The sequence below is a fragment of the Globicephala melas genome, chromosome 6 (genome assembly GCF_963455315.2).
Source record: "Globicephala melas chromosome 6, mGloMel1.2, whole genome shotgun sequence".
NCBI classification, from domain to species: domain Eukaryota; kingdom Metazoa; phylum Chordata; class Mammalia; order Artiodactyla; family Delphinidae; genus Globicephala; species Globicephala melas.
In genome coordinates this window covers 3505355-3529845 of record NC_083319.1, presented here as the reverse complement: position 1 = coordinate 3529845, position 24491 = coordinate 3505355, and the positions used below count along the sequence as shown (strand labels likewise).

Below are 24491 nucleotides of genomic sequence, written 5' to 3'. Positions count from 1 at the left end.
GTCCGGGAAGATCCCACGTGCCACGGAGCGGCTGGGCCCATGAGCCATGGCCGCTGAGCCTGCACGTCCGGAGCCTGTGCTCCGTGGCGGGAGAGGCCACAGCAGTGTGAGGCCCGCGTACCGCAAAAAAAAAAAGAAAAAAAGGAGGAACCCCCCCGCCAGCTCTGATCTGCCGGCACTGGCCAAGCTTGGCTGTGCGTGGTCCAGGTTGGGGAACCTCACCGAATTCTTCTTACCTTATCTCCATCTTCTCCAGGGGGACCCACAGGGCCAGCTGGACCAGGGAGCCCCACGGGACCCTGTAGACCGTCTCGGCCAGCTGGGCCTTGTGGACCTTTCTCGCCCTAAAGAGGAGAGGAGATCCTTGTTCAAAGGCAGCTCCATCGTGGGAACATCCTGCCACCAGCTCATCCCCCACAGAGAGGCCCACAGGCAGGAAGTGGGCAGGTCCTGGGCAGGGACCATCACCACGGTCCTAATGGATTTCCCTCGGATACACCAAGGGTGGCTCCGAGTCCGGCCTTGTATCACCCCTTCCCCTGCATCTCTGCACTTAATCCTCGCCCATCCTAGGAAGGGCTACTCTTTTACAGATGGGGAAACTGAGGCTCGTTCATAAGCAGTAGAGCCGGGATTCAAACCTCGCCAACCAGATTCCTGGGTCCGTCCAAGCCAGTGGCCAGGAGGGCCTGAGCTCCGGCCTCGGCCAACTTGCTTATTACTCTCCCGATTCCCTGCAAACACCCTCCCTGCAAGAGCACACGGACCTGCACATACGTGCGCACACATGCGCGCGCACACACACACACACACGCTCCTATCTTCCCTTCCTCGTGGTTTTGGTTCATTTTCCTATTTGCCCCCTTGGTCATCTCAAATGATCCTCACTGAGTTCTTGCTTAACTTTACCAGCCACGTTCCACGCTGTGAGTGGCTGGAACTTTCTCACCTAAGCCGGGATTCCCTTCTCCCAGCAGAGGCACAGAACGAGGCGTGGACGTCGGGGAGGGGACACGGGTGGGGAAGTGCACAGTCACACAGTCACCGACTTGGGCCGGCATCCTCTCCTACCCCCTCTTCCCCTCTCCTGCTGCACAGTTCGCTTCCTGCTCCTCGATTTAGTTCGTCCTGATAAAAGTTCTTCCCCAGTGAAGCCAGAAAATGCCCAGGCTGACTGTGGCTCATAGGGAACCTTCCTGCCCGACATGACACCTGACCTTTGTTTGACCTTTTCTTCTCCTGCAGCTACTCTGGAAGCATGACAAGCTTTTCACAGGATGATACAACCCTGAGAGGTTTCTGCTCAGGTATTTACTCTCTTGAAACAATGAACTCAACCGTTTCCAACCGCATGTGTGTGTGCTCTACATGCATCCAGCGCCCGACGAGAGTCAGGGTTCTGGGGCAGAATTCAGCGGGCTCCGTGTCCTGGGAGCCTCACAGGAAGGAGCAGATGCCATCAGAACTGCCGATGACACACTGATCGGATCCTCCTGGTGCCCACGTGTCCAGCGTGGTTCCCATGGGGAGTCCTCGGCCGGGAAGGCAACCAGGGCCCTCTTTCTACCCATGCGCCATGGACAGGGAAACACATAAGGAAAACCACCCCTTCTAACAGAAATCAATCCACGCAGGTGTCTTAACTCAACGGGACACCATCCTCGTAGCCCGTCACCCCGGAACTCGGGCTCCTATGACATTCAGAATTCAAAAGGGAGGTTTGAGCTGGAATTTGTCTCCACGGCTGATTGAATGCAGGGGCAGGCGAGCGTTTCCAAAATCACGTGGCAGACGTGAAACGTGGCCGGGGTGAGGGTACGTCCAGGCAGGAAGGGGGCGCTCTGGGGAGTCGTTTGGGGAAGGGGCTGGCGGTTGGCTTCCCAGGAGGTGTCTAGACAGGAAGGGTCTCTCTAACCCCCTTCATGGAAAGCAAGACTCCAGACCCCCTGCCCCTGAGCTTTCACAAAGCCTCCAGGTTGAGGCGATCACACTTGGGGTTCACTGGGAGGTCGGCTGTCAGGGGTCTGGGAGGAAGCTGCTTATCTGCCGGTCACGTCTCCCGTCCCTTCCTTTCTCCACGCCTACCCCCAGACCAACAACGCAAGCACCACCCCAAATACCCACCTTTCCCATACACTGACCAGCTGTGGGCCCGGGCCAGGGGGCAGGGGGCTGTGCACACAGGGCACCCAGAGCCCGGACCGGTGCCAACGCCACGTTTGGACACACTGTCTCCACCCCTCCCCGTGCCTGCACGTGCTGGGGCCCAGATGCGTGGGTGTGGCCGGCCGAGCCTGGCCCGGACGCTCCCCGAACACCCCTCCGGCTCAGGCAACTCCGGGAAAGAACCTGGCCGCCACCGTGATCGGCCCTTGGACCTCAATCAAGACAGCTGGGCACACACCACACACTGCCCCCATGTCCCCGATCCCGCGAACCCCCGGGGAAATGCCTGGGGAGGGGACAACACGGGGGCAGGGACAGAGCTCCTTCGAGGCAGTACTTACAGGAGCTCCTTTCTCCCCAGCCGGCCCGGGAGGTCCCTGGGGCCCAGGTCTCCCTGGAATTCCGATGGGCCCAGCAGCACCGGCCGGACCTCTCTCCCCCGGAGATCCCTGCGGCGAGGCAAGAAAGTGGTTTATTTCAAAGGCTCTCCAAATGCATGGGTACAACTTCCTAGAGCACCGCCTGGTCATACCACTCACTCTCTCACTCTAGAGCCCACAGTAGCTCCCCAGGGCCCTTTGCAAACACAAACTATCTGGTCTAGCATTGGGGGCTGTGTTTCTGACGCCCTCTTCGCTCCCCAACCCATAATTCCAAGTCGCTCTGCAGTGTCTGAGAACACATCCTCCCTCCGTGAGTCCTGGCTTTGAATGACCTCCTCTGGGACGCTGGCAGCCACTCTGCCCTTTGGGGTCTGCCTGCCACAGAGCGTCCACCTGCTGCCCTGCTCCTCCACGCTGTACGTTTTAAGGCGAGGCTCTGGCCCAGGAGCGGGGCTGACAGGTGGACACCTGGACTAATTCTAGGGGTTCAGCATCGCGAGACCACCGTTGCCTGGGGTGTCATCCTGTTCCTGGCCGCTATCACAAGGAAAGGCAGTATTTGACTTCCCCGTCACTGTCTCTCTCAAATGGCCCATAACTCAGGGGAAGGGGGGGGGGTCATTTCATGGTCCACCCGCAAACCCAGCCAGGGGCCAGGGGCAGCTCCTGAAGCCCCACTCTGTAGGTGAGTGAGGGGGCTGTCAGATGGGCTCATTTGAAGGGCAGGGGGAAGTAACGCAGATGTCACATTTCCATAAAAAGGCAAGAGCAGGGGGCCCGTGGGCGTGTCTCTGGAGTGTGGGCACAGCCTCTCGCGGCCCCCAATTCCCCCAGACCACAGCCCAGGGTCTGGAAACTCTGGATCTCCAAGCCTCTTGTAGCTAGACTCAAAGTTGGGGGGGACCACCTAGGTTAACAGACAGCACAGCTCTGGGGGACAGGCCTCCCGCCTGTGCTGGGTCACCTCTGCCTTGGGCAGCCCCAGGCGTGCGGACAGCCCCGCTCTCGAGGCCGTGGAGCTGTGTGTCCGTGCCCGTCCCGGCTGCTCCGGGACCAGACCCACGCGAAGCCTCCTCCACAGGCTGGGGGGCCCATGCAGCCCTCCTGGCTCTCCAGCTGTCCTCATACAACACGCCCCCGCCCCTGGCCCTTCGTCACCGGCTGCCAGCTCGGGCACACCGTCCACGCCCCTCCCAAGCCCAGCTCCATCACCACAGCTTCCCCAGGACCCACGCGGGGCCAGGGCAGGTGTGCGTGCTCCCCGGGCCTCGGGACGCCCGTCTTGCCTGCAGAGCAGAGGGTGGGAAAGAGGCTCTGTGCGGAGCCAGCACACTCACCGCGGGGCCTGGCGGGCCTGGGGGGCCTTCACTGCCTTTCAGTCCAAGCGCCCCCTGCAAAGCAACAACATGTGGGCAGGGCACCGAGGGGAGACGCCCCCCGGGCTGGGCAGCCTCCAGCTCCATCCCCCCGGCTGGCCCCTCACTCACCACTGGACCAGGAAGCCCTCGGTCCCCGGGGAAGCCACGTAGCCCTGGGGGCCCATCTTTTCCAGGAAGGCCGGTGGGGCCTGGGTCACCCTGAAATCAGAGCCATAGGTGAGTTTCCGAGCGATGCCCCAGACCAGGGTGGACAGGGAGCTGGGCGGGGCCTGGTCTTCCAGATCCGCCCGGGACCTGGGTTGGAGGTGGGGCTTCCCCGGGCACTTGGCTTTAAAAGGAACCTCCGCGTCTTGACTTGACTCATTGGTTGGCAGGTCCACGCGCTGGAGCGCAGCCCAAGCTCACAGCCGGGGGCCTGTGCGGCGGGCTGGCTCTGCGTGTGGCTTGGGGACGGATTCCGACCGGGACTCCAGTCGTCTCCACGGAGGCCCAGGCCCCCACCCTGTCCTTCGGGGCCACGACGGCTGAGCCGGGGCTGAGGGCCCTACGTCTGCCCTTCTCATGTATCTGGGGATCCTCGAAGACTGGGCTCAGGGGAAGGAGTCCGTGGCCGAAGCACGGGAAGCGTTGCCTTGAAGAGGACTTGCCGCTCGAGACACTTGTCTCGAGCCCGAAACCACATATTCTGAAGATTCTCCACCTGGGCATGTACCTTCCCTGAAGTTCACTAAAGCTTTGACATCTTCCAGAATTTTCTCTGGGGTCCAACATGGCAGCATATCGGTCTTCAAACCAGCATGCCCTTGGCTCCCTTTCCAAACTCAGAGAGCTCCCTCTGTGGCCAGACACCCGGCTCTGTATTATACACACACATACGCGTGTCGTTTTTCAAGCACGTACACATGTACTCAAGCATATATGCATGCGTGCCTACATACGTGTGTGTAATTTTTTCACTATCTGATTACTTCTCAAGTTTAATTTCTTGTATGTGTTCACACGAGGGGCTGGAGAGCTTATCCTTCCTGTGTCCCTCACTGAAAAGCTGAAAACGGGCAGGCTGTTCATTTTTATGCTAAAACACAGAAAGTTATAACCACCAGCTTGGGGTACCCAGGGTGGGGATAGGTATTTTTAATATTTATTTTTTCACCTCTTACAGTGGGCAGTGTTTTAAAGGGTCGCTTTCTGCTAAATCCCTCTTAGACACATGAATTGTCAGGGTTGTATCCATTTCTGGGAATGGGCGTGGGCAGCCCGGGGAAAAGGTGGTCCCCAGCCCCCGTCACATGCATCCGGGCGGCAGGTGTGCTCAGCTCCCCTTCAAAGCGAGCAGAAGCTGAACTAAGTGCCTGGTTTGGGGGATCGATTGGCACGAGGAGCATCTGCTTGGGAATTACCCACTCTTTAGAAAAAAGCAGACCAAAGGCCGAAATGGTTCCTTGGGAAAGTCTACCTGGCACGGACGTCCCGGACACTCACCTTCGTCCCTTCTTTTCCGGCCAGGCCCGGGAGCCCTTGTTCACCAGGGGGGCCTGGGGGCCCAGGGTGGCCACGCTCACCCATGGGACCAGTTTCTCCCGTGGGACCCTGTTTGGAAAAGTGTGTCAGCCATAAACCGTGTTCGAGGGACACGCAAGGGAGTAACCTTCTCTTCCTACATCTAAGGACAGCCTGGCCACAGAGGCAAAGGGCCATTGCAAGCCCACTCGACCTCCACATTCCTTTGAAAGTCATCTCCCTCCGGTAAAGATCCAGAAAGGTCAAAGCGAACCAGGTGGGTGGTTTTCAACAGCCACTGCCTGGCCCTGTGGTTCTGTGTCTCCTCCCCAGTGAAGCGGGGCAGGGCCTGCGTTTCCCAGGGTGTCACAGGGAAACCAGCAGAGAGAGGGAGCGGGGAGCGCACCCGCATTTCCTGGGGCAGTACCTTATCCACTGCCACGTTAGGTGGGAACTTTCTGAGAAGCAAGGTGACTGCACCCTGTTGTGTGGCTCTGAGCCTGCAAGCCCGTCCTCACACTTATCCACGGGCGGTTAGAACAGCAGCCCTGGGTACTGGATCCAGGGCGGGGAATCAGGCTGCGTGGACACCAAGGGGTGGCTGCCCACGGGCCTGGCAGCCCCCATGGTTCTGCCTGCTCCGTTTACATCCATGTCAACAGATCACTGCCCTGCTCTCTACACCTGGTCCCCTGCACGGAGCACGTCTCTAAACAAGCACTACGGGCCTTGTGATGCCCTCTTGGCGGCACCCAGACCTTGAGAACGGTGGGGAACTTCCGTCCCGAGCGTGACTCTCTTTCCTGTGTGGGTGGGGACCCAGGGCGACCAGTGACACCAGGGGATGCTGTATCTCACCTGAGGGCCCACCACACCCGGGGGGCCTGGAGGGCCGGTCTTGCCTTGGAAACCCTGCGAAGAGAGAGTTGGCACACTGAGATGTCCAGAGCGACCCAACAGAAGGCTCGCCCCCGCCAGCCCTCACCCCACCCCCAAACAGTGGGCGTCCCAGCCCTCATTTCAAAGGGCCATTTCTCTTGTTTCACTTTGCGTGCATTTCAGGAAGGTCGTGCAGCCAGACAGATCAGTTTCACCAGCTGCTTCCCGTTGCCCTGGTTCGTGCCGAGAAATACGTTTTAAACCCGTTCATCTTTCTGATGTCACTAAGCGTTCATTTTCTGAGCAGACTTGGTGTCCCCTGTCAGGAGCCACCTCTGGGCTGTATCTCGTCAGTGACTTTGTGGAGACTGCCCTGCTGCTGTCACCAAGGCTCCCGGGGCAGGGCAGGTGGTTTCACTGCCGCGTCCCTCTGCACCGGCTGAAACCGGGACGCGGTGGGGACTTGCAGCGCAGCGGCTGGGAGATATCCTTAGCTCGGTTGCACAGGAATCTCTTGCTTCTGCTCTTCACAGCGGCACGGAGACACCCATCTGGCTGCACTGCACACTCTCTCCTCCAGAGGAGAGGGCTGACGGCCAAGCAACGTGACTTTAATTTCCGGCACGTCTACAGAGCATGGCGCGTGCCGACAAGATGCCATCTGCAGGTGTCACGCGATGCTGGGGAAGACGGCAGATGCTACGCCCGGGAGGATCTTAGCGGAAACTCTTTAGAGTCTGCAGAGGGAGGTGCCTCGTTGAAAGCCACAGCGAGAGCTGCAGGGTGAGCTGCCGGGGGGCTGACGAGCGAGCGCCTCTAATTCACTGCACGACGGCCAGCGTGCCGGCGACGGAGGCTTCACACTCAGCCGCTGGACCACACAAACCCACAGCGGACTCGGCCCCTCGGCAGATCCCAGGAGGGCTCCCTTCTTTAGGCCCAGCTGAGCTGCACGCAATGGACTAATATGGCCATGGTCGATGCAGCGTTCCCCGTAGGCAGCCTTTACAGGGTCAGAAACAAGGAACGGTGGACAGGTCGAGAGCACCTCCCGCTCGGCGGGCCGGGCAGCAGTGCCCAAGTGGAGGCAGGAGCCTGGGTGTAAGGCAAGCAAGGCCCCGCGCATGGTCCACTGCGGGGACCGTCCACGGCTGCTGAGGCCGGGATCCGTCTCTAGCCCCTCCCGAGAAACGGGCTTTGCGGTTGCACTTAGGAGATGCCATGACCTCTCGTGTTTCCAGCCTCTACAGAAAGTACAAGGCAACACCCCAGGGAAGACCTTTCTGGAGGCGTCTGGACTGGCCCGTGGAGGACATGCCACCCCAGGAGGGTCTGGATGGGGGTGCCCCTGAGTCTACGGGGGCAGCTGGGCGTGGCAGGTGGAGCCGGGAAGAACCTGTCCTACTTTCCCGGCAAAAATAAGCAACTTCATCACTTTGCCAGCCTCTTCCCAGAACAAGGCGGACGGGGAAAAGCACACACGACGTGAAACCTTCCATCTTGTCTCCTCAGAGAAGCATTAGAGAAAAAGATGCAAAGCTAGGAACGTTTTCATTTTTCTCTATCAACAAAAGAGCAAAGTAACCTCCATTTATCAGCCACGGAGCGCCGTGCGGAACCCGGGATGGTACAATTGGAAGACGTTCCATCGGAACGAGCCGAAGAGGGACAAAGGGATTTTTTTAAGCAGAGTCACCAAGAACATATTAAACATATTAAACGCGCCCGCAAAACGCCCTTTCACGCGGGGACTGCTCTTCCTGGGAGCGCCCGCCAGAGACCTCTGGCCACAAGGACACCGGGTGCAGAGACAAGGGGGCCTCTCAGCCACTCTCCACCAATCTGGTGACAAGGACGTCACCAGGCGCTGTGAGTCCCCAACTGTCCAAAGCCTGGAGCCCCAAGGTCACAGGTTTGCCTACGCCCTTCTGGGGCACAGGCCTGGAGGGGACACAACGTGAAGCTGGGACGAATCCCCAGTGGCTCCCGGGACCAGAACGTCATCACATTTCCAATAAATGCTTTTCCTAGAACTAAGAAATGCGGGTGTCCTTTAAGTCCAGCTGACAAAGGCTGGAACGGGCATTGCTACAAGTCAGGGCCAGGTCAAGGAGAGCCTGTGACGGCAGAGATGCTGGCCCTGAGCACAGCCAAGGGCCCAAACTCCACCCTGACCAGTCACCTGTCCTCCTTCCTATAAAAGGGGACTCGGAAGGAGCCCTCCAGGCCCCCTGCCGTCAACCCCGAGGCCGGAAGGGCCTGGACAGACAGGGATGGGGGCGGCATAAAATAACCAAACGACAAACGGAGAATCTTCCCAACTACTTTTCCAGGTCAGATGCACACAGAACAAACCGGCCACACTCAGACTGCTGCGGGAGGAAGGAAAGGCGGCTGCGCTAGGTTTTTGTTTGTGTCATGATGGTTTCACGTGTGACCTTGGACCAAACTGGCCAGGATGACTTTGCAGCCAGCGCCTGCCTTTGCACACAGAGTGTCACAGGGTTGCTGCCTGCGCTGGGCTCTCCCCGAGGCCACAGAAGATGGCCCGGCCCTCAGGGGCTTTCCCGAGGCTGACCGCCTCCCATAAGCTGATGGGCAGCGAAGGCCAGGTCCCCCAGCCCTGCCCATACTCACCGTCTCTCCTCTCTGTCCAGGGTGTCCCGGGAGCCCATCCTTGCCCGGGGGCCCCTGAAGAAAGCAAAGGAAGGAAGTTGCATTTTGTTCTGAGACGCGCACACCTTCGGGGTTTCGTGCTACACCAGGCAACAAAAGCTGCTACTTCATTCCCAACGCAACGACGGCAAAGTTACGGTGACAAGTACCACGTGGGACCCAGGGTCTGGGCACCGTCCCCTTGAACGCTCACAACCACCCTGAGGGTCACCGTCGTCTCCCACGGGGAGAAACCAAGGCAGCGAGAGGTCAGCAGCTCCCTGAGGTCCAGCCAGTGGGAGGTGAAGGAGGATCAAGTGTGTCTGGTTCAGAGGCCAAACTCCTCCCTAACCCCTGCCCCCAAGCAAGCGCCGTTAGGCACGAACTCCAACCACGAGGGGTTTTTCTTTCTCAGAGGAAACATACTGTGTCTGTTGTGAGTTGAACTGTGTCTCCCCCAAAATAGGCTGAGGTCCTAACCCCTGGAAGCTGTGACCGTGGCCTCATTTGGAAATAGGGTCTTTGCAGATGGGATTAGGTCAAAGTGAGGTCTGAATGGGTTAGGGTGGGGCCTGATCCAGCGACCAGTGGATAGAGATAGAGAATTTGAAGACACAGAGCAACAGAGAGGCCAGGCGAAGACACAGGCAGAGATCCGGGTGAGCACTTGCAACCCAAGGGCGGCCGGCAGGCGCCGGAAGCTGGGAGAGGCCTGGGACGGATTCTCCCCGAGAGCCCTCAGAGGAGGAGCCAGGCCTGCCCACACCTGAATCTTGGACTTTGGCCTCCAGACTGTGAGAGAACACATTTCTGTGGTTTTAAGTGACCGGCTGTGTGGTCGTTTGTTATGGCAGCCCTAGCGCCCTAAGACAGTACCAACTAGAGAATCGTGATGGTCTAAATGAAAGAGGGGTCCGTGCTCCCCAAAAGCAGCTCTCTCCAGCCAGAGCTTCCGGGCAGGTCTCCCTCCCCACCCGCCAGCTGCCAGGAGGCCACTGGAGCCTCGGGGAAGATCCAACATCTCTGGGAAATCCTGGGCCAGCCCCACAGGGAAAACGCAGTACTCACCGGGGGACCCTTTGGTCCAGGGAACCCTGTGGGTCCTTGGGGTCCGTTGGGTCCCTGAGGACAGAGAATGGCCAGTATGAGGACAGACATCTTCTCCCCAGCACCTGGGGGGCCCAGCAGCCCTCACCGTCGGCGCTCTGAGCACAGGCACCAGGATCGATTTATCACTGCTCCCCATGACCTTTTCTCTATTTTTTCTGGCCCTTGCCCTCACCGATGTGAAAAGAAGTCCAGTCAGGGGCCGAGGAGGCCAGGTCACAGAGCAAGGTCCCTCGGGGCAGCACGGGCCCAGGACCCAGTTTCCTGACATCTCAGCCACTGTCCCCCCAAACCCCAAGGCAAGGGCCAAGTGGATGGGCTCTCCATCTCCAACCGACAGAAGACTTTACTCCCAGGGAAGGCTACTCTGACCCCCTTTCCATTTTAGGAAAACCCTCTCCTTCGGCAGAGTCAAAGGCTAGCCTCCCTCTCCCCCGCCCACTGGGGAAGAAATGCAGGGGGCCTATTTAAGGCAGGCTGCTTTCCTGCACATGTTCCTAGAGATGTTTCCGGGATGTGTCCAGATGCTCACCCGTTCACCCGGAGGGCCGGCCGGGCCATCACCTCCAGAGTTGCCCTGGGAAGGGAGGAAAAGGTCAAGAAAAGCTTATTATTATTTCTACTCTTACTATTTTTGAGCAAAGACTCTGGCCCGTAACATCATCAAAAGTTCAGGGTCACATACTGCACGCGTGCCCTCCTGGAGGCTCACCCCACCGGATTCTCAGTAAAGAGCCAGGCCGTGGCTCCCAAAGGCCGCCTGTCCCCTTGCCTCTACAGGCACACCTGACACTGAGCCGGCATCCCCGCGGCTGTGACATTCCAGGAGAACACTCTCCCGCTGTGGGACAAAGGCCACGACGCTTCCACCAGGGGGTGCAGCCCAAACTCATGAGAAGACGGGACACAGGCCCCGTCCCAGGGCCCACCCGGCACCGGGCAACAGCTGAGCGTTAAGTCAGCCTCCGGGGAGCGTGATCGTGGCTCAGAGCTCGTCAGGGAAGGATGTGTGTAGCCCCCAGGCCGTCACATCTGCCCGGCTCTGCACCTCGGCCAGCAGCGGGCCCATCTCCTTCGCAGGAATGCACTTTGCAAATCACATCCTGGACAGGACAGGACAGGACCAGCCCGCCTGGCCGAGGTTTGTTTCCACACTGACGGTGGCGGGTGGGGGGGTGGGGGACGGGGCGAAATTGGCTTCAAGGCCCCAGGGCAGGAGGAGGGGATCCGGAGGATCTTTCACCAGGGCAGGAAGAACTTGCTTTAGAATCCCAGCAAAGATGTCTCTGCAGCTTCCAAGCCCCTTCTCAAGAAAAGAAATGAGACCTCCCCATCAGAACTAGGGCGGCGGGGAGAGGGGGAATCTGTCCAAAGCCTGGCTGGGCCTCACCTCCTGGAGCTGCGGGGCTTCTGGCTGCAAAGTTCCACGGGGGGATGGCCCCAGGCAGCCTCTGCCACGTGACTCAACCTGACCTAACTCAACCAAGGGCTGGTGGAGGAGACCAGCTCCGTCTGAAATACCCCCAAGAAAACGTCTTTCTTTCTTTTATTTTCTCAAGTGAGAAAGGCCATGGGGCACCCTCAGGTGCTTGACATTTTGGTGCATCAAACACTTTGGTCCAGGGCTCCCCTGGTGGCGCAGTGGTTGGGAGTCCGCCTGCCGATGCAGGGGACACGGGTTCATGCCCCGGTCCGGGAAGATCCCACATGCCGCGGAGCGGCTGGGCCCGTGAGCCATGGCCGCTGAGCCTGCGCGTCCGGAGCCTGTGCTCCGCAACGGGAGAGGCCACAACAGTGAGAGGCCCGTGTACCTCAACAAAACAAAACGAAACTTTGGTCCATCCCGGGGCCACAGAGGATGCTGAACACATACCTTGGGGCCAGGCTTCCCAGTGATGCCTCGGGGGCCTCTTTCACCCCGTGGACCCTGGACAAACAGGACACAAGACAGGTCAGCACCAATCCTCGGCACCCTTGATGCCTCCTTCCCCCCACCCCCCACCGGGCATGCTCCCACAACCCGCTCCCAATCTGGAAGATGGCCCTCACGCCCAGGGTTACCGTTGGGCCTCGCTGCCCCCGTGGTCCCGGCTTCCCAGGTGTGCCCTGGAATCAGAGAAAAAGGGCGTCGGTCAGTCACTTGACACACCTGTCACTGTCTGGGCGGTGGGCCCCCCTCCTGGGTGATGGAGAGACCCCGCGAAGTCAGAAGCTAGAAAAGACCTTCCTCCTTCTCTTTGTTTTAAAGGAAGACTTTTCAGGGTGACAGGATCCACTGCACATCCAATACACACAGCTTTATATTTCTGTACAAGGCCTGCTGAAATCCAATTTTCTCCCTGCTGCCTGATGGATGTTAACCACGCTTATCTGGTTTCCTTCCCTCAAAGCATCTAGCCCTCCCTCCTCCCCCCTCCTCCCCCTTCATCTCTCTCTCCACTCTCTCTCTCTCTCTCAGCAGGGGTGGGGGGAATCATTATTACAAGAAAAGAGAAGGAAGCCAACCCCTTTCCTACATAATTTACTTTTGCTACAGTTAAGGATATTAGCCATTAAATTTTCAACGGGCGCTGCAAACGAACAAACTTGCAATTTAATACATAAATCATGTATCCAAGAGTCATTTGCTTCTCATCTAATAGAACTGAGACTCCTTCTCTCTCTGTGGTTTTGCATTTTCCAAACCAAGGAAAACAAATGCACTGCGTTTGTTTTTTTCTAAAGCAAATATATAACAGCCAGTAAGTGCAGTTTACCTACAGCACATGGAAGTAATGGATGGATCACGGCTCCTATATCTCCACCACTTCTCCATGCATTTTCCGGGAATTTTTTTTTTTTTTCTGGTTTCTAAAGCCCAAGATGGATCTGTATTGCGAAAAGCCACCTGATACATTTCCTCTCACCATCTTTCATTCACTGCCAGCATCAAAACTGCTTTCTAGAGCCTCCCGTTTTGAAGTGAGTTTAATAAAACCTTTTATGATAATGAGGTGATTATGATGCTTTTTAACGATGCACTCTGCTCTCGCTGCTTTCATTAGATGACGAGATCTTTCGGCTTCAAATAAACATTTGCCTACGAAAACGAATGAAACATCTGCTTTCTTCAAATGATGGACTTCCACCAGCAGAGACACCGTGACCCACCCGGGTGCCTCCCTGGCATTTGCGGGTGAGTCCAGCTGGCACGTCATCTCACGCCCAGCCTCCACCCAACACCACGACCCAGGTGGCAGTTCTGATCTCGTCACCTGAAAGGCTCTGGGTTCTGACCTAAACTAACTGTGCCCCGGGCACTGGGAGCAAAACAGAGTCTCAGCCACGGATTCTGTCAGGCCTCCCAGGTGGTGCCAACGCTCTCCAGGTTTCCTTGTAAACGAACCCAGGGCTTGGCATCCCGGTGACTTACGTCACTGAACAGAAGGTGCCCCGTCCACGGCTTCCTTAACAGAATCTCCCGTGAGCGCCTGTCCTTGTGCCCTTGCGGGGGAGGCACGGGCCTTCCCAGAACTAGCCTTGCTCGAGCCAAGATGCCCGACGCAGGCGGCAGAAGCCTCTGGTCGCTGGTGGTGTTCCTAAGGGGTTGGCTCTTCCCAGGCAGGGCCGGCTGGGACCCCGCCTCGGCCCAGGGTGTGGGCCAGTGACAGGGACAGACTGTCGACTGCTCACATGACAGCCGGCTGTACGTGGAATCCACAGCCAGCAGTCCCCCAACCCAGCCAGCCCCTCCGCAGAGGCCAGGATGAGGCGGACAGAAGGGCACCTGCCGGCTCACAAGCAGCTGTCAGACGGGAGGCACACGCGTATCAGCACACACGCCACCCGTCACGCTGAGCATCCTAGCACTTAGAAGCAACCACCGGACCAGAATGTCCAAAAGGAGAGTAAAACGACGTCTCCACAGAAGCACAGCCCGCCGGCTCCCTTCCCATCCGCTCTCCACACCAGAGCGGGGACCAGAGCTACGCTAAAAACCTCCCACGTTGCTCCCCCGATGAAAGCCTGGGTGGATTCCTCCTTCCTTCCGTGGGAAGGTTCCAGAATAAAGGCGTCTGTCTCTCCGGAGGGGAGGACGGGCAGACGTGCCGTAAGTGCTGAGTCTCGCGACTCCAGGGTCCTCTCCCGGGTGCAGGGACACGCGGAGCCCACGGCTAAACAATGAACGCTCGGGGTCTCAGACCCGGGGGCTTGTCCGTCTGCCAGGACGTGCACTAAAACGGCGGCGCTAACTTGTTCACCGCGAGCCGGCTGATCTCAGACGGTTCCTGGGGACAGACGTGGCCATTTTCCCCTGGAAAATGTGCCTGGACACATCTCTCCCACAATGAACAGATGTGTGCTCCAGTCATGCCTGACCACGGCCCAACCTCTCCCTTCGGGAAAAGCTGGCATCTTTGCCATCCCAGCTCTCTCTAAATGCTGGCGGCCACACCCACCCATGTGGCCACGATACAGCCACATGCAACCCGACAATCCCTGTCAATCCCGAAGTAGATCGTTTCCTCGGGGTGTCCAGGTTTCAGACCCCAGGAACCACGTCCGAACCTCAGAACAGGAGGAAGTGTCCCGGTCCCAGACCCCCTGCTTTCCAACAACCCGTTTTCAGCGGTGACCCTGGTGATCACGTGCTGACGCACTGGAACAATGGCCCGTGAGGGCCGGGGGGCATCCAGGCATCTGCCCAAACTTCTCGGCTCGGGACTGGGGAGGCCGAGAAGCACGAGGGGCAGAAGAGGGCAGCAGAGCTTGGACCAGAGCGCCACGGCCCCCAGAGCCACGGCCAGGCCTCTGCTGCTCGACGTGACCCCACGGGGCCTGGACCTGCAGTGCAGCTCCTCCACGGAAGGGCCTGTGTCACATCACATGACCCCGTTAACCGTCATGACCCCTCTTGGGGACTCTCACGGCAACGTGGCGCGGAAAGCCCTGTGCCCTCCACAAGCTCAGGGGCTGCCCACCCCGTCACCCCGCGCTTCCCACGCTTTTACCAGACCCTGGACCACTTTTCTCAAATGACAGTCTTTCCCTGAAGACACTAGTCAGACTGTCCCTACCAGGAAGAACTAGACAGACGGGTAGGCAGGTGGATGATGGACACACAGTTACAGACACAGACACAGACATGATGTAGACATGACATACATCTAAACATTGCAGATACAGACACAGGTACAGATACATCTAGACACCGATACGGACAAACAGATAAAGGTCTCCCTGTGGTTATGCCGTTGACTTGCACTCAGAAAAGTCCCCGTCTTTCTCTTTTGTGAGCCTGGCAGACACGTTCGTGCACGCGGATTTTGGATGGCTGAAGTCTTCCTCCCTGCTTTCAAGAGATCTCACTGTCTCCGCTCAAACACAGTAACATTAGTTTGTAGCGAGCACGCTGAGGAGAGGCAGCCCATCCGTCTGCGTGGGGAGGACCAGCCCGGGGTGGAGGGGACCGGGCTGGGCCCAGCGTCTTCTCCAGGCCTGCTCTGCACACACCCCACACGCCTGTGGACAAGGCCGCTCCGAGTCCAAAGGCCCAGGCGGACCCTTCCTGTCCTGTTCGGTTGAGCGGCAGCACTCAGGCAGCCTCCCATGATTTCCCTAAGCAGTGTTCAGGGCAGCTCCTGCAGGATGGCCTGGGCCGGCAGGGCGCCGGGAGGGCGGCTCCCCCAGCCTGAGCCCTCGGATCACCTTCCCTCAGGGGGACAACAGAGGGAAGCAAAGCACGTGGCACCTGGCGGGGTCCCGTGACAGCGGCAGCGTGGGAAGAAGAGGAAGGAGGCGACTTGACCCTGGGAGAGCAGAGTCCGTGAGATACAAGGCAGAACTCCTTTCCTTCCTTTTAAACTTAGCCTGGAGGGAAAGTCACTTGGGCTGAAAGAGGAGAATCTGGGTTTCGCCAGTGACCCAAAAGAGATGGCAGGATGGCGGCTGTGCATGAGAAAGCACTGTTTTCTCAGCGTGCCTTCCCCTCAGGCCTGCTGCCCTTTCTACTGCGGCACTGCCCCGCCCGGGGGGCCAAGAGTCACCAGCGCTCAGTGGACAGGCTTAAGGTCAGCTGTTCCAGAAAGCAGTTTTGGCAGCAAAGTGGGTGAGATGTATTGGAGAATATACCCGCGAAATATATATATACCCGAGAATAATATGTATATATAAAATATATATGTTTTATATATATATATATAATATATATTATAACATATATATAATACATGTATATAATAATATATATATATATAAAAATATATATATACCCGAGAATATACCCGAGAATCAACAGGATGTATTGGAGAATATACCCGCGAAATACCAAGGCAGCAGAAGAAGCCACCTGAGCAGAGGCCAGACCGTCCTTACCCGGCCACCCTTCTCTCCGTTGGCACCAGGAAATCCGGGAAATCCGATAGAACCCTGAAAGAGAGTTAATCAGGGAAGAGGCTTGAGAGCCTGGTCAGGAGGACGAGCGATGCTGCCTGTGCAGCAGGAAGAGTCCGTTAGAGTTCATGGTCTCGGACCAAACTCACCCACTACCCACCACCCATCCACCCACCATCCATCCACCTGTCTACCCACCCACCACCCACCTATCTACCCACCATCCATCCACCTGTCTCCCCACCCACTATCCAACTATATACCCACCCACCCACCCACTATCCAACTATATACCCACCCACCCATCCATCCATCCATCCATCCATCCACCATCCGTCTACCCATCCACCCACCATCCACCCATCTACCCACCCACCACCCAACATCCACCCACCATCCGTCTATCCATCCACCAAACCACTCATCCACCCACCCGCCTACTCAGTATTTCCTGAGCATCTCACAGACTCCAAATTTAAAATCCAGGACTGAATCCTAACCAGGCTTCCCCTTTCCCCCTCTCTCCACACTCTCCTCTCACACACCCATCTCTGCAAAACACTGGTGTTTTGGGAGAAAATGGAACACGTGCCACTCAGATGAACTGGAGACGATGTGTGAATGTCACATTTATGACATTTGTTTTCTGCACCTTGTTGCCGTGTTTCGTTATCTTCCCAGAACACCTCTAAATAAAGTACGGCAGCTTATAAAGTCAGAAGAGAACGCAAATGTACGCGCCGATGTGGCCTCGCACAGCTCTTTAATTCTAGAACTTCACAAGGTGCACACGGGCAGGGATGCACTTAAGGGCTTTGATTGGCCGAATATCCAAACACTTCCCACGTGAGCTCCCAGCGACACTGTCGAAAGCATTTCTTCAGCACGTCTCTACTCTCTGCGTGACTTAAAATCCTGACCCGAACGTGTGCTTAGACCAGGAAAAGCTGACCGACGTTCAAACCCTGAACTTCTCCCAGGGCGCTGAGCTTTGCCAAGCCACCCATGTGCCCGCCTCCCTGCTCCGAACAGGAGACTGTACCGAGCTTCAGGGCGGGAACACCTGGGACGCAGGCTTCACAGAGCTCGGCGCAGGAGCTGGGTCACCGCCCAAGGACTGTCCAAACCGCCTGAGCAGCTTCAAGGTCCTGCCCTCATCTTCCCAAAAAGCTGCCTGAACTTGATCTATATTCTCCCCCGACTCCCGTCTCTCCCAAACTCCTCCTCTCTCTCCTCTCCTCTCCCAAAAGGACACGCGTTTCAGGAGAGCAAATGGGTCCATCAGCCTCTCTTCCTCCAAATACAGTGGACAGCACTGCAGTCAGCAACGACGTCGCGGCAGACACCACACAAAACTCCTGGTTCACAGCAAACGATCTCCCCTGCGTGGTGGCTGTCGGCTGCTGAGCGGGGGCCTTCGCGTTCCACGGGAAGGACTGACGTAAGCATTGCCATCAGCAACAAGGAAATACCTAGAGCTGCAGCCCAGCCCACGGGGCCCTTCCTCTGCTAGCAAGCGGGGTGTCCAGAGGTCTGAAGCCCAAGGAGGGCAGGATGCACGGACGCAAACCCCAGAGACCCACGAGTTCTCTTTTGCTGTTAATTATGTCTCTAGTGAAGGCAGCTGGTTATTTTTTAAGGAAGAACCATGAATAATAAAAGGTGAGATTAAAACAAAATAATGTTTTAAATGATTTGCAAAGCCTCAAGGAGCTGTTACACGTAAAATAAAGCATGATTTCCTATAAGAAAGGTTTCATCTTTCTTTTATACTCAGTTATGAGCAAATAACTTTTGGATCTCCAGGGTGAGTTAAACCTGAGAGAGGAACACGAGTTCTGGGTGTGGAGAAACCAGTGCACGGCGGTCCCCACGAGGCCAGGGGCACTGAGGGTCCCGAGGTGCAGCCCACGCTCAGCTGGGGGGTCCCCTTCTGTGAAAAGGCTCACCTAACTGTCCCAGGCCCCTGCCTTCTGACTTAGCCGCATTACCACAGACGGTGGTGAACGGGGCAAAACCGAGACGCAGCTACCGTGACCTTCTGCTTTGTCGCAGCAGCTACGCCAGGGAGGGCGAATGGGTGATAGTGTGCGGGGCAGGGAGACGCCAGTTGTCGAATCTAACAAGGGAGTTAGCACGTTACCTTTGGCCCTTGTCTTCCTGGGTAGCCGGGCAATCCTGGGACTCCGAGTTTTCCCTGGGGAAATAAAGGAGGTGAATTCCACGGCCAGCTCTGTACTTCTCTGAGCAGAGAGAAAGCCAGCGTGGCTTGGCAGGGGACTGGAGCAGGCTGGAGTCTCCAAAGGCCGAGGACACGGTCATCACGGAACGCGCCCTGCCTGGTTTAAAGCAAAGGGCCCTCGAGCAGGGATGGACGCCACCGCTGAAGCCACAGTGGGTGGAGGCAGTCGCTCCAAATAAAGGGAAAAAGGTCTTTATCTACGATATTTTGGTCAATCTTTTTGTAAAAGAGTTCCAGCCTTGGGGCAGGACAGGGCGGGATGACTGGGCCAAGCAGAGCCGGTTCCTGTTCGGGGGTGAAGGTAGGGGGTAGGGGAGCAGGACAGGGGTGGGCGGCCTCCTGCAGGTGTAGGAGCAGCTGTCGGGAGCCCTAACCCCGCCACAGAAGATGGTGCACGTGGGTGCCAAGCTCAGACCCCAAGCTTTGTGACCAGCGGGAGGAAGGAACTCTTCCAGGAGTGGATTTGGGGACAAGGGTGCTGGGTGGAGTCAAGGGGACAGGAACCACGTCAGGACTCGCGCCAGCTCCCACCTGGGGCTCAGCCCGACCAAGCCACTGCCTGGACGCCCAAGGCCATCGGGAAGAGACTGTCCCTGGGAAGCGGTCAACCTCCTGTGTCACGTACCTTCTCCCCAGGGGGTCCCAGAGGACCCGGGTCGCCATTCGGACCTCCACGACCCTTGGGACCTTCGGGACCGTCCTCCCCTCTGGGACCAGGTGGGCCGATCTCCCCCTGCAATTCAGAAAGAGAAGGTGAAGGAGACCCCCAGAGTCTCTAGCCCCCCAAAGTCCCCCCCCCGCCCACCGTCTGGGAGTGAGGGGCCGGATCCCAGGCCAGGGCGGTAAGAGCCGCTGGGCCCCCTCAAGCAGATGGACCCTCGTCCTCGCACCGAGGAGACCGGGGCTCTACTGAGCGACTGACGCCCCTCGGGACCCGCACTTAAGCCCTCGCTCCCCTGTTCCCAATGACCTTCTCCAAATCAAGCACCTCTCGGCTAAAATCACTTCGGTGGCCACGGCAGCCCTGAACTGCTACTTCCCCAAAGAGCAGAAGTGCCTTGCACTGGGGCAGCCGCCTTCTTCTCCTGAAGCCCCAGGAGGTATCAAAATGGACCACAGGCCTGGCTGGGCCACGCCTGGGCGTCACGGCACACGGGAGACCCACAGGGTGTATCCAGAGATGGAAAAAACGAAACGTCACCTCATCCAACTTCCCCAAGTAACAGGTGGGGAGGCCTGAGCCCACACAAGGAAGAGGGCTTTGGGGCGTGGCCAAGTGCAGCAGCAGGGGCGTGGCCCGGCCTCGGAGTGCCCACCCGGGCCCTCTCTATCGATGTGTTCCCCTCCGATCACTGGTTTCCGGGAGCAGCTGCAGGACAGCTGTGCAAACCCCCAACAGAAATGTGCCCTGCACGCATAAAGAAAGCTAATGACTCCCTTATTCCCCAGCCCCAGTGTGTCTACAGGTCGAGGACTCTCTGTCCCTAAGAGATGCTTTTCTCGTTCAACGAAAGAATCCTTGCCACGTTTTCTGAGCACTCAGAATATTAGCAAATGCCGAGCACTGGGCAGAAATTCCTCTCTGGGAGAAATCAAGACTGAGGAGCCTCACTGCCCAGCTGAGGAAGTGTCCCCGCCCACCCCACCCCCGTCCATCCTCATCCAATTCCAGCCAGAGGTCCACTCAGGGTACGGCGTGCAACTGCGGAACGTCTTCTGAAAATGCACTCTCCTCGCATGGACCCAAATGTGTGCATCAAGTCATTGGGAAGGAAGATAAAAGGGACTTTCACCAGCCAGACAGAGAGAGGCCATCAGAAGTGGGGAGTCGTCACCGCAGAGAAAGTTCTAGAAAAGCTGTCTTCAGCAGCAATATAACTGGGACAGGACTATGAAATGAACCCCTCTCTTTTATTCCCCTCCCTTCTGACAGAGCCCCGGATCACGTCTGCCTTTTCAGCGTGGGACAAAGCGCCCAGTGTGTGGGCTCTCTGGTCCTGGCAGGTGCTGGTAAGGCATCTGTTTTGTGGAGCACAAGGAGGGCGGCCTGTATGACAGCCCTGTTTCCACGACAGCGTCCGTCCAGGCACGTGTGCCGCTGCTGCCACAGCGGGCCCACCGGCGGGTGTGGGCATCCCCTCCCTTCTGCCTGGCCTCCGTGCATTCCGAACTTGTCGGGGAAACTTCCAAGTGTCCCCACGGAAGCAGGCAGCTGGCCTCCTAACCCCACTTCCTGAAGCACCACCTGCATCACCTGCTCATCTGCACGAAAACACCGCCAGTGGCTTCCTGTGGGGCGCCAGCCGCGTGGCACGCGCCATCCCGCCCCAGCACCCACCAGCTTCCCTGGAGCCGAGGCTAATCATTAAGAACCAACTAGGTTGTTGCAACGTCTGACAGCCCAGCAGGAGGTCCCGGAACACAGGGGTCGTCTGGGGATCCGAAGAGCAGCTGAAGAGGTGTTTGGGGGCCAAGTCACTCAGAGCGCTGGTCAGGGTGTGGCCCTGCCAGTGACCGGCCGGTGGCCTTGGTCAGGCTGCTACCCTCCCTGGTGAGCTGGGTCGTTTCTGCGACTCCTTCTTCTCTCCCAGACGCCTGTCACCCTTCTTGACCCAAAAGAATTGCTCTGCAAACCAGGGTATCAGCCAGAAAAAAAACAAGTTCCCCCTGACCCACTAATGCAGGGCAAGGACACAGGGCAGAGGGGCCAGGTGACCCTGTAAGCAGGGGTTTAGGACCAGGTGCCAACTGCCATGGCTCCGATCTGGAAGCTGGGGAGGAGCTGGAACTGCCGGCGGCCCAAGAGCCTCCACGGAGGCATCACCTCTGTCCTGAGAAGCTGCCCTGTGGCCCCAGCGGGGCCTCCCGCCCAGCCCACCTTTCCCCGCCCCCGAACACTCACCCGATCTCCCTTGATGCCCATGTCTCCTTTGAAGCCCGGAAAGCCGTCTTCACCCTGCACGGGGGACCGGAGAGAGCCTCGGTCTGTATGAGAAACCCCACCGCCCAGGTCCCCCCACCCAGACCCTCTGGGCCCCAACACCAGTGCCAGACATGCTGGGCAGAGGACTGTCAGTGCCCGGCCTCCTGTCCCTCGCGAGATGCGTTCCTGTCAACCCTTTGCATTCTGCGGTTCTGGCTGGCTTTGCAGCCTGCAGTGGGAGCGCTGCAGCCCTGGTCACCCTGTTTGAGTTTAAAAGCTCTGCACGGCCGGGTGGTGGGCAGCCCAGCACCCAATCTGTCAGCACCCGTTTCTCGGAGCACCTTTGTCTCGTCCAAGCATCACTATAGGCCCAGTAGCGGCGGACGGGCAGACGTTTGAGTACGGGGAGCCAGCCGGAAGAGCCCCCAAAGGGAATGGGACTACTGTTGATGGCCTTATGGGTGGGGGCGGGAAGAGCTCTCTGGAAGGGACAGGCAGCGCCTGGAAGGGTCTGGGGGCGTGCGCTGTCCTGCCTGCAGGCTGGGCCAAGGACGAGCAGGTGGCCGGCGTCTCTCAGTTACCTAGTCCCGCATTCCACGGGGGAGCTGTACACATCCGTGCTATTCGTGAACTGGGGGATTCAAAATGCCAGTGGCCTACGGTCACTCGAGTTCCCAGGGTGGACCTTCCTGGCTCTTGGCCAAGCCCCTGAGGAAAGGAGGGGACACTCACCTTCTCGCCCTTGGTGCCCTTCAGACCTCGGATGCCGTCTGCCCCCTGCGCAAACAGAGAAGAAAAGTCAGCAGCCACAAGCCCGAGCCTCTACGGACCCCAAAAACGGGCCTGACCCCCAACACCAGGGGAGCTGAGCGTCCCGATAGACCAGTCCCCTCCCACTGCCCACAGTCTAGGGAGAGAGAGCTCTGTGGGTGTGCGGGGCGTCTTCTAGAAACATCTCGGTCTCTCTCTCGGTCTCTGCTTGGGGAGCAGAGGGGGCGTGAGGCCTGAGCTCGGGCTCTGGAATCAGGCAGACGGGGTCAGGCCCCCCAACGTGTGGCCTCTGACGAGGCCCCAGACTTCTGCTCGCTTGGGAAGAGGGGGTGATGACAACCCTCGCCCCATCGCTGCTGGGGGGAGGGGAGGGCGCAGGAAGCCCTGGGACGGGGCCCGGCAAACGGCAGGTGCTCAGTGAGGAGAGCTGTGTGCCACCCGGCGATTTTCGTTCTCCGTGATTATTAACGTAGAATCGTGGTTACGACGGTAGCAATGATAATTACCACTTAACGACACCAGCCACTCCCACTGCCCTCATCACATCGGCTCAGGACGCTCTCATCCCCGTGACGAATACCACTGTCGGGGCAGGACCAGCCCCCTCCCTGTCTCCCAGGTAAAACCACTCCATCCCCGGAATGGACTTGACAGCCGTGCCCCCCACCTGCCAGCAGGGTGCAGAGCCTGCCCCCGACCGACTGCCAGAAGCTTCCTCAGGCCACCAGCCCGCGGGGCCCCAGAGACGCCGGGCCTCCCGTTCGGGTCCAGCTGAGGCTGCAGCCGGGTCCCTCGGGCTGCCAGCTGCGCTCTTGTAGCAAGAACCTTGCACAGAATCTTTTCTCTGAGGCCCAGGAGAGCTGAGAGAAGCTGTGGAGGGACAGAGGGACGGGGCCGGACAGACGCAGAGACCTGGGCTTGGCCTGTGCCCATGGCTACATCGGCTTCAGGACAGAGGGGAGGCCGGTCACCCCGAAACCCTGATGTCGGGGGCGGGGGGAGGTGGTCTCTGGCACCAGGTCCCCTCCCCCTTGCCGGGCAGGCCAGCTGGGCTTCCCCTGCCCACGCACTTCCAGAAAGAAGAGGGTAAGACGGCACTGCTCAGATCCCTCCCAGACCTAAAGTTCTACTGTCTCGTGACCCGCCCGAGGCCAGGGCAACGGGGCCAAGGAGACGAGCAGACCAGGGTTTCCCAGCCTCGCGCCATCGCCTTCAGGGTCTGGATAGTTTGTTGTCGCGAGGCTGCCCCGGGCAGTGGAGGGGGTTGGATGGCCTCCCTGACCTCTGCCCTGCCCCTCCAAGCTGAGACGGTCAGAAATGTCTCCAGGCGTCCCTGGGGGAAGACTCTGCCCTGGGGCTAGAGCACCCATCATGGCCCTGGTGGTCCAGAGCTCAGGGAGCGAGGTCAGAGGTCACAGAACAGCCCAGTGGAAGGAGTTGCTGGGCCAACGGCTGTGAGGGCACAGCGGGGGACAGGGCCTTCCCAAGGCCTCCAGTGAGTGCGTGTGGGGGGACTTCCGCCAGCCCACCCAGCTCCCGTAGGCTCAGGGGGCAACTGATTTGATTTGCCGACAGTCAAGCCCAAACAGAGCCCTGAGGAAGGGGCAAGTCAGAGGGCGGCTCGGGGGATGCTTAAAGGTCAGTGAGATCAAAGAGCTTGGAGGGGCCCCTTTCCCAGGAGGAGGGCAGGGCTGCAGTGGAGGAAACCTAAGGACCTTGGTCTCTGACGGTGACACCCGGACTTCCCACCCCACCTCCGCTATCAGCGCCCTCCAGGGCTCATCACGCCACGGGCTCTGCAATCTATTTCTCCGATGAGAAGAGCGTTCAGTCCTGCTTCTCCTTCCACCCTCCGCTTGCCCGTCTAGTGGGATTGCTCATATCACGGATGAATTTAATCAGACCGACAAGATAAGAGCATTCTCCACAAACATCTCAGGGTAGACACCTTCCCGGCTCACGGAATCAGCATGTGGCACAGGCTCCTTGTGCAATGGGAATTTGTAAAACAAACGCGCACAGAGCTCACACAACCAGCACAGTTGCTAAGTCACCGCCCTTATAAACTCACTAGGCAGCATGTGGGGCGAAAGCCTGCTTCAGAGAGAAGCTGC

The 24491-nt window shown here is 58.5% G+C and overlaps 1 protein-coding gene across 5 annotated transcripts in view; it reads right to left on the bottom strand.

The window, feature by feature from the left end:
- The window catches only part of COL5A1 (collagen type V alpha 1 chain), a 154390-nt gene that overhangs the window by 29994 nt on the left and 99905 nt on the right, over window positions 1-24491 (bottom strand). For all 5 annotated transcript variants that reach the window (XR_009564231.1, XR_009564230.1, XM_030838405.2 and 2 more), the window contains exons 28-43: window positions 22339-22383; window positions 21586-21639; window positions 19309-19416; window positions 18585-18638; window positions 16424-16477; window positions 12131-12175; window positions 11943-11996; window positions 10602-10646; window positions 10031-10084; window positions 8945-8998; window positions 6287-6340; window positions 5411-5518; window positions 4037-4126; window positions 3887-3940; window positions 2508-2615; window positions 237-344 (exon numbers count right to left, since the gene is read on the bottom strand). Coding sequence is in view for 3 of the 5 variants with exons in the window: in XM_030838405.2 (XP_030694265.1) it covers window positions 237-344; window positions 2508-2615; window positions 3887-3940; window positions 4037-4126; window positions 5411-5518; window positions 6287-6340; window positions 8945-8998; window positions 10031-10084; window positions 10602-10646; window positions 11943-11996; window positions 12131-12175; window positions 16424-16477; window positions 18585-18638; window positions 19309-19416; window positions 21586-21639; window positions 22339-22383 (1089 nt within the window). In the remaining 2 variants the exon portion in view is untranslated. The remainder of the gene's footprint in view (window positions 1-236; window positions 345-2507; window positions 2616-3886; window positions 3941-4036; window positions 4127-5410; window positions 5519-6286; window positions 6341-8944; window positions 8999-10030; window positions 10085-10601; window positions 10647-11942; window positions 11997-12130; window positions 12176-16423; window positions 16478-18584; window positions 18639-19308; window positions 19417-21585; window positions 21640-22338; window positions 22384-24491) is intronic.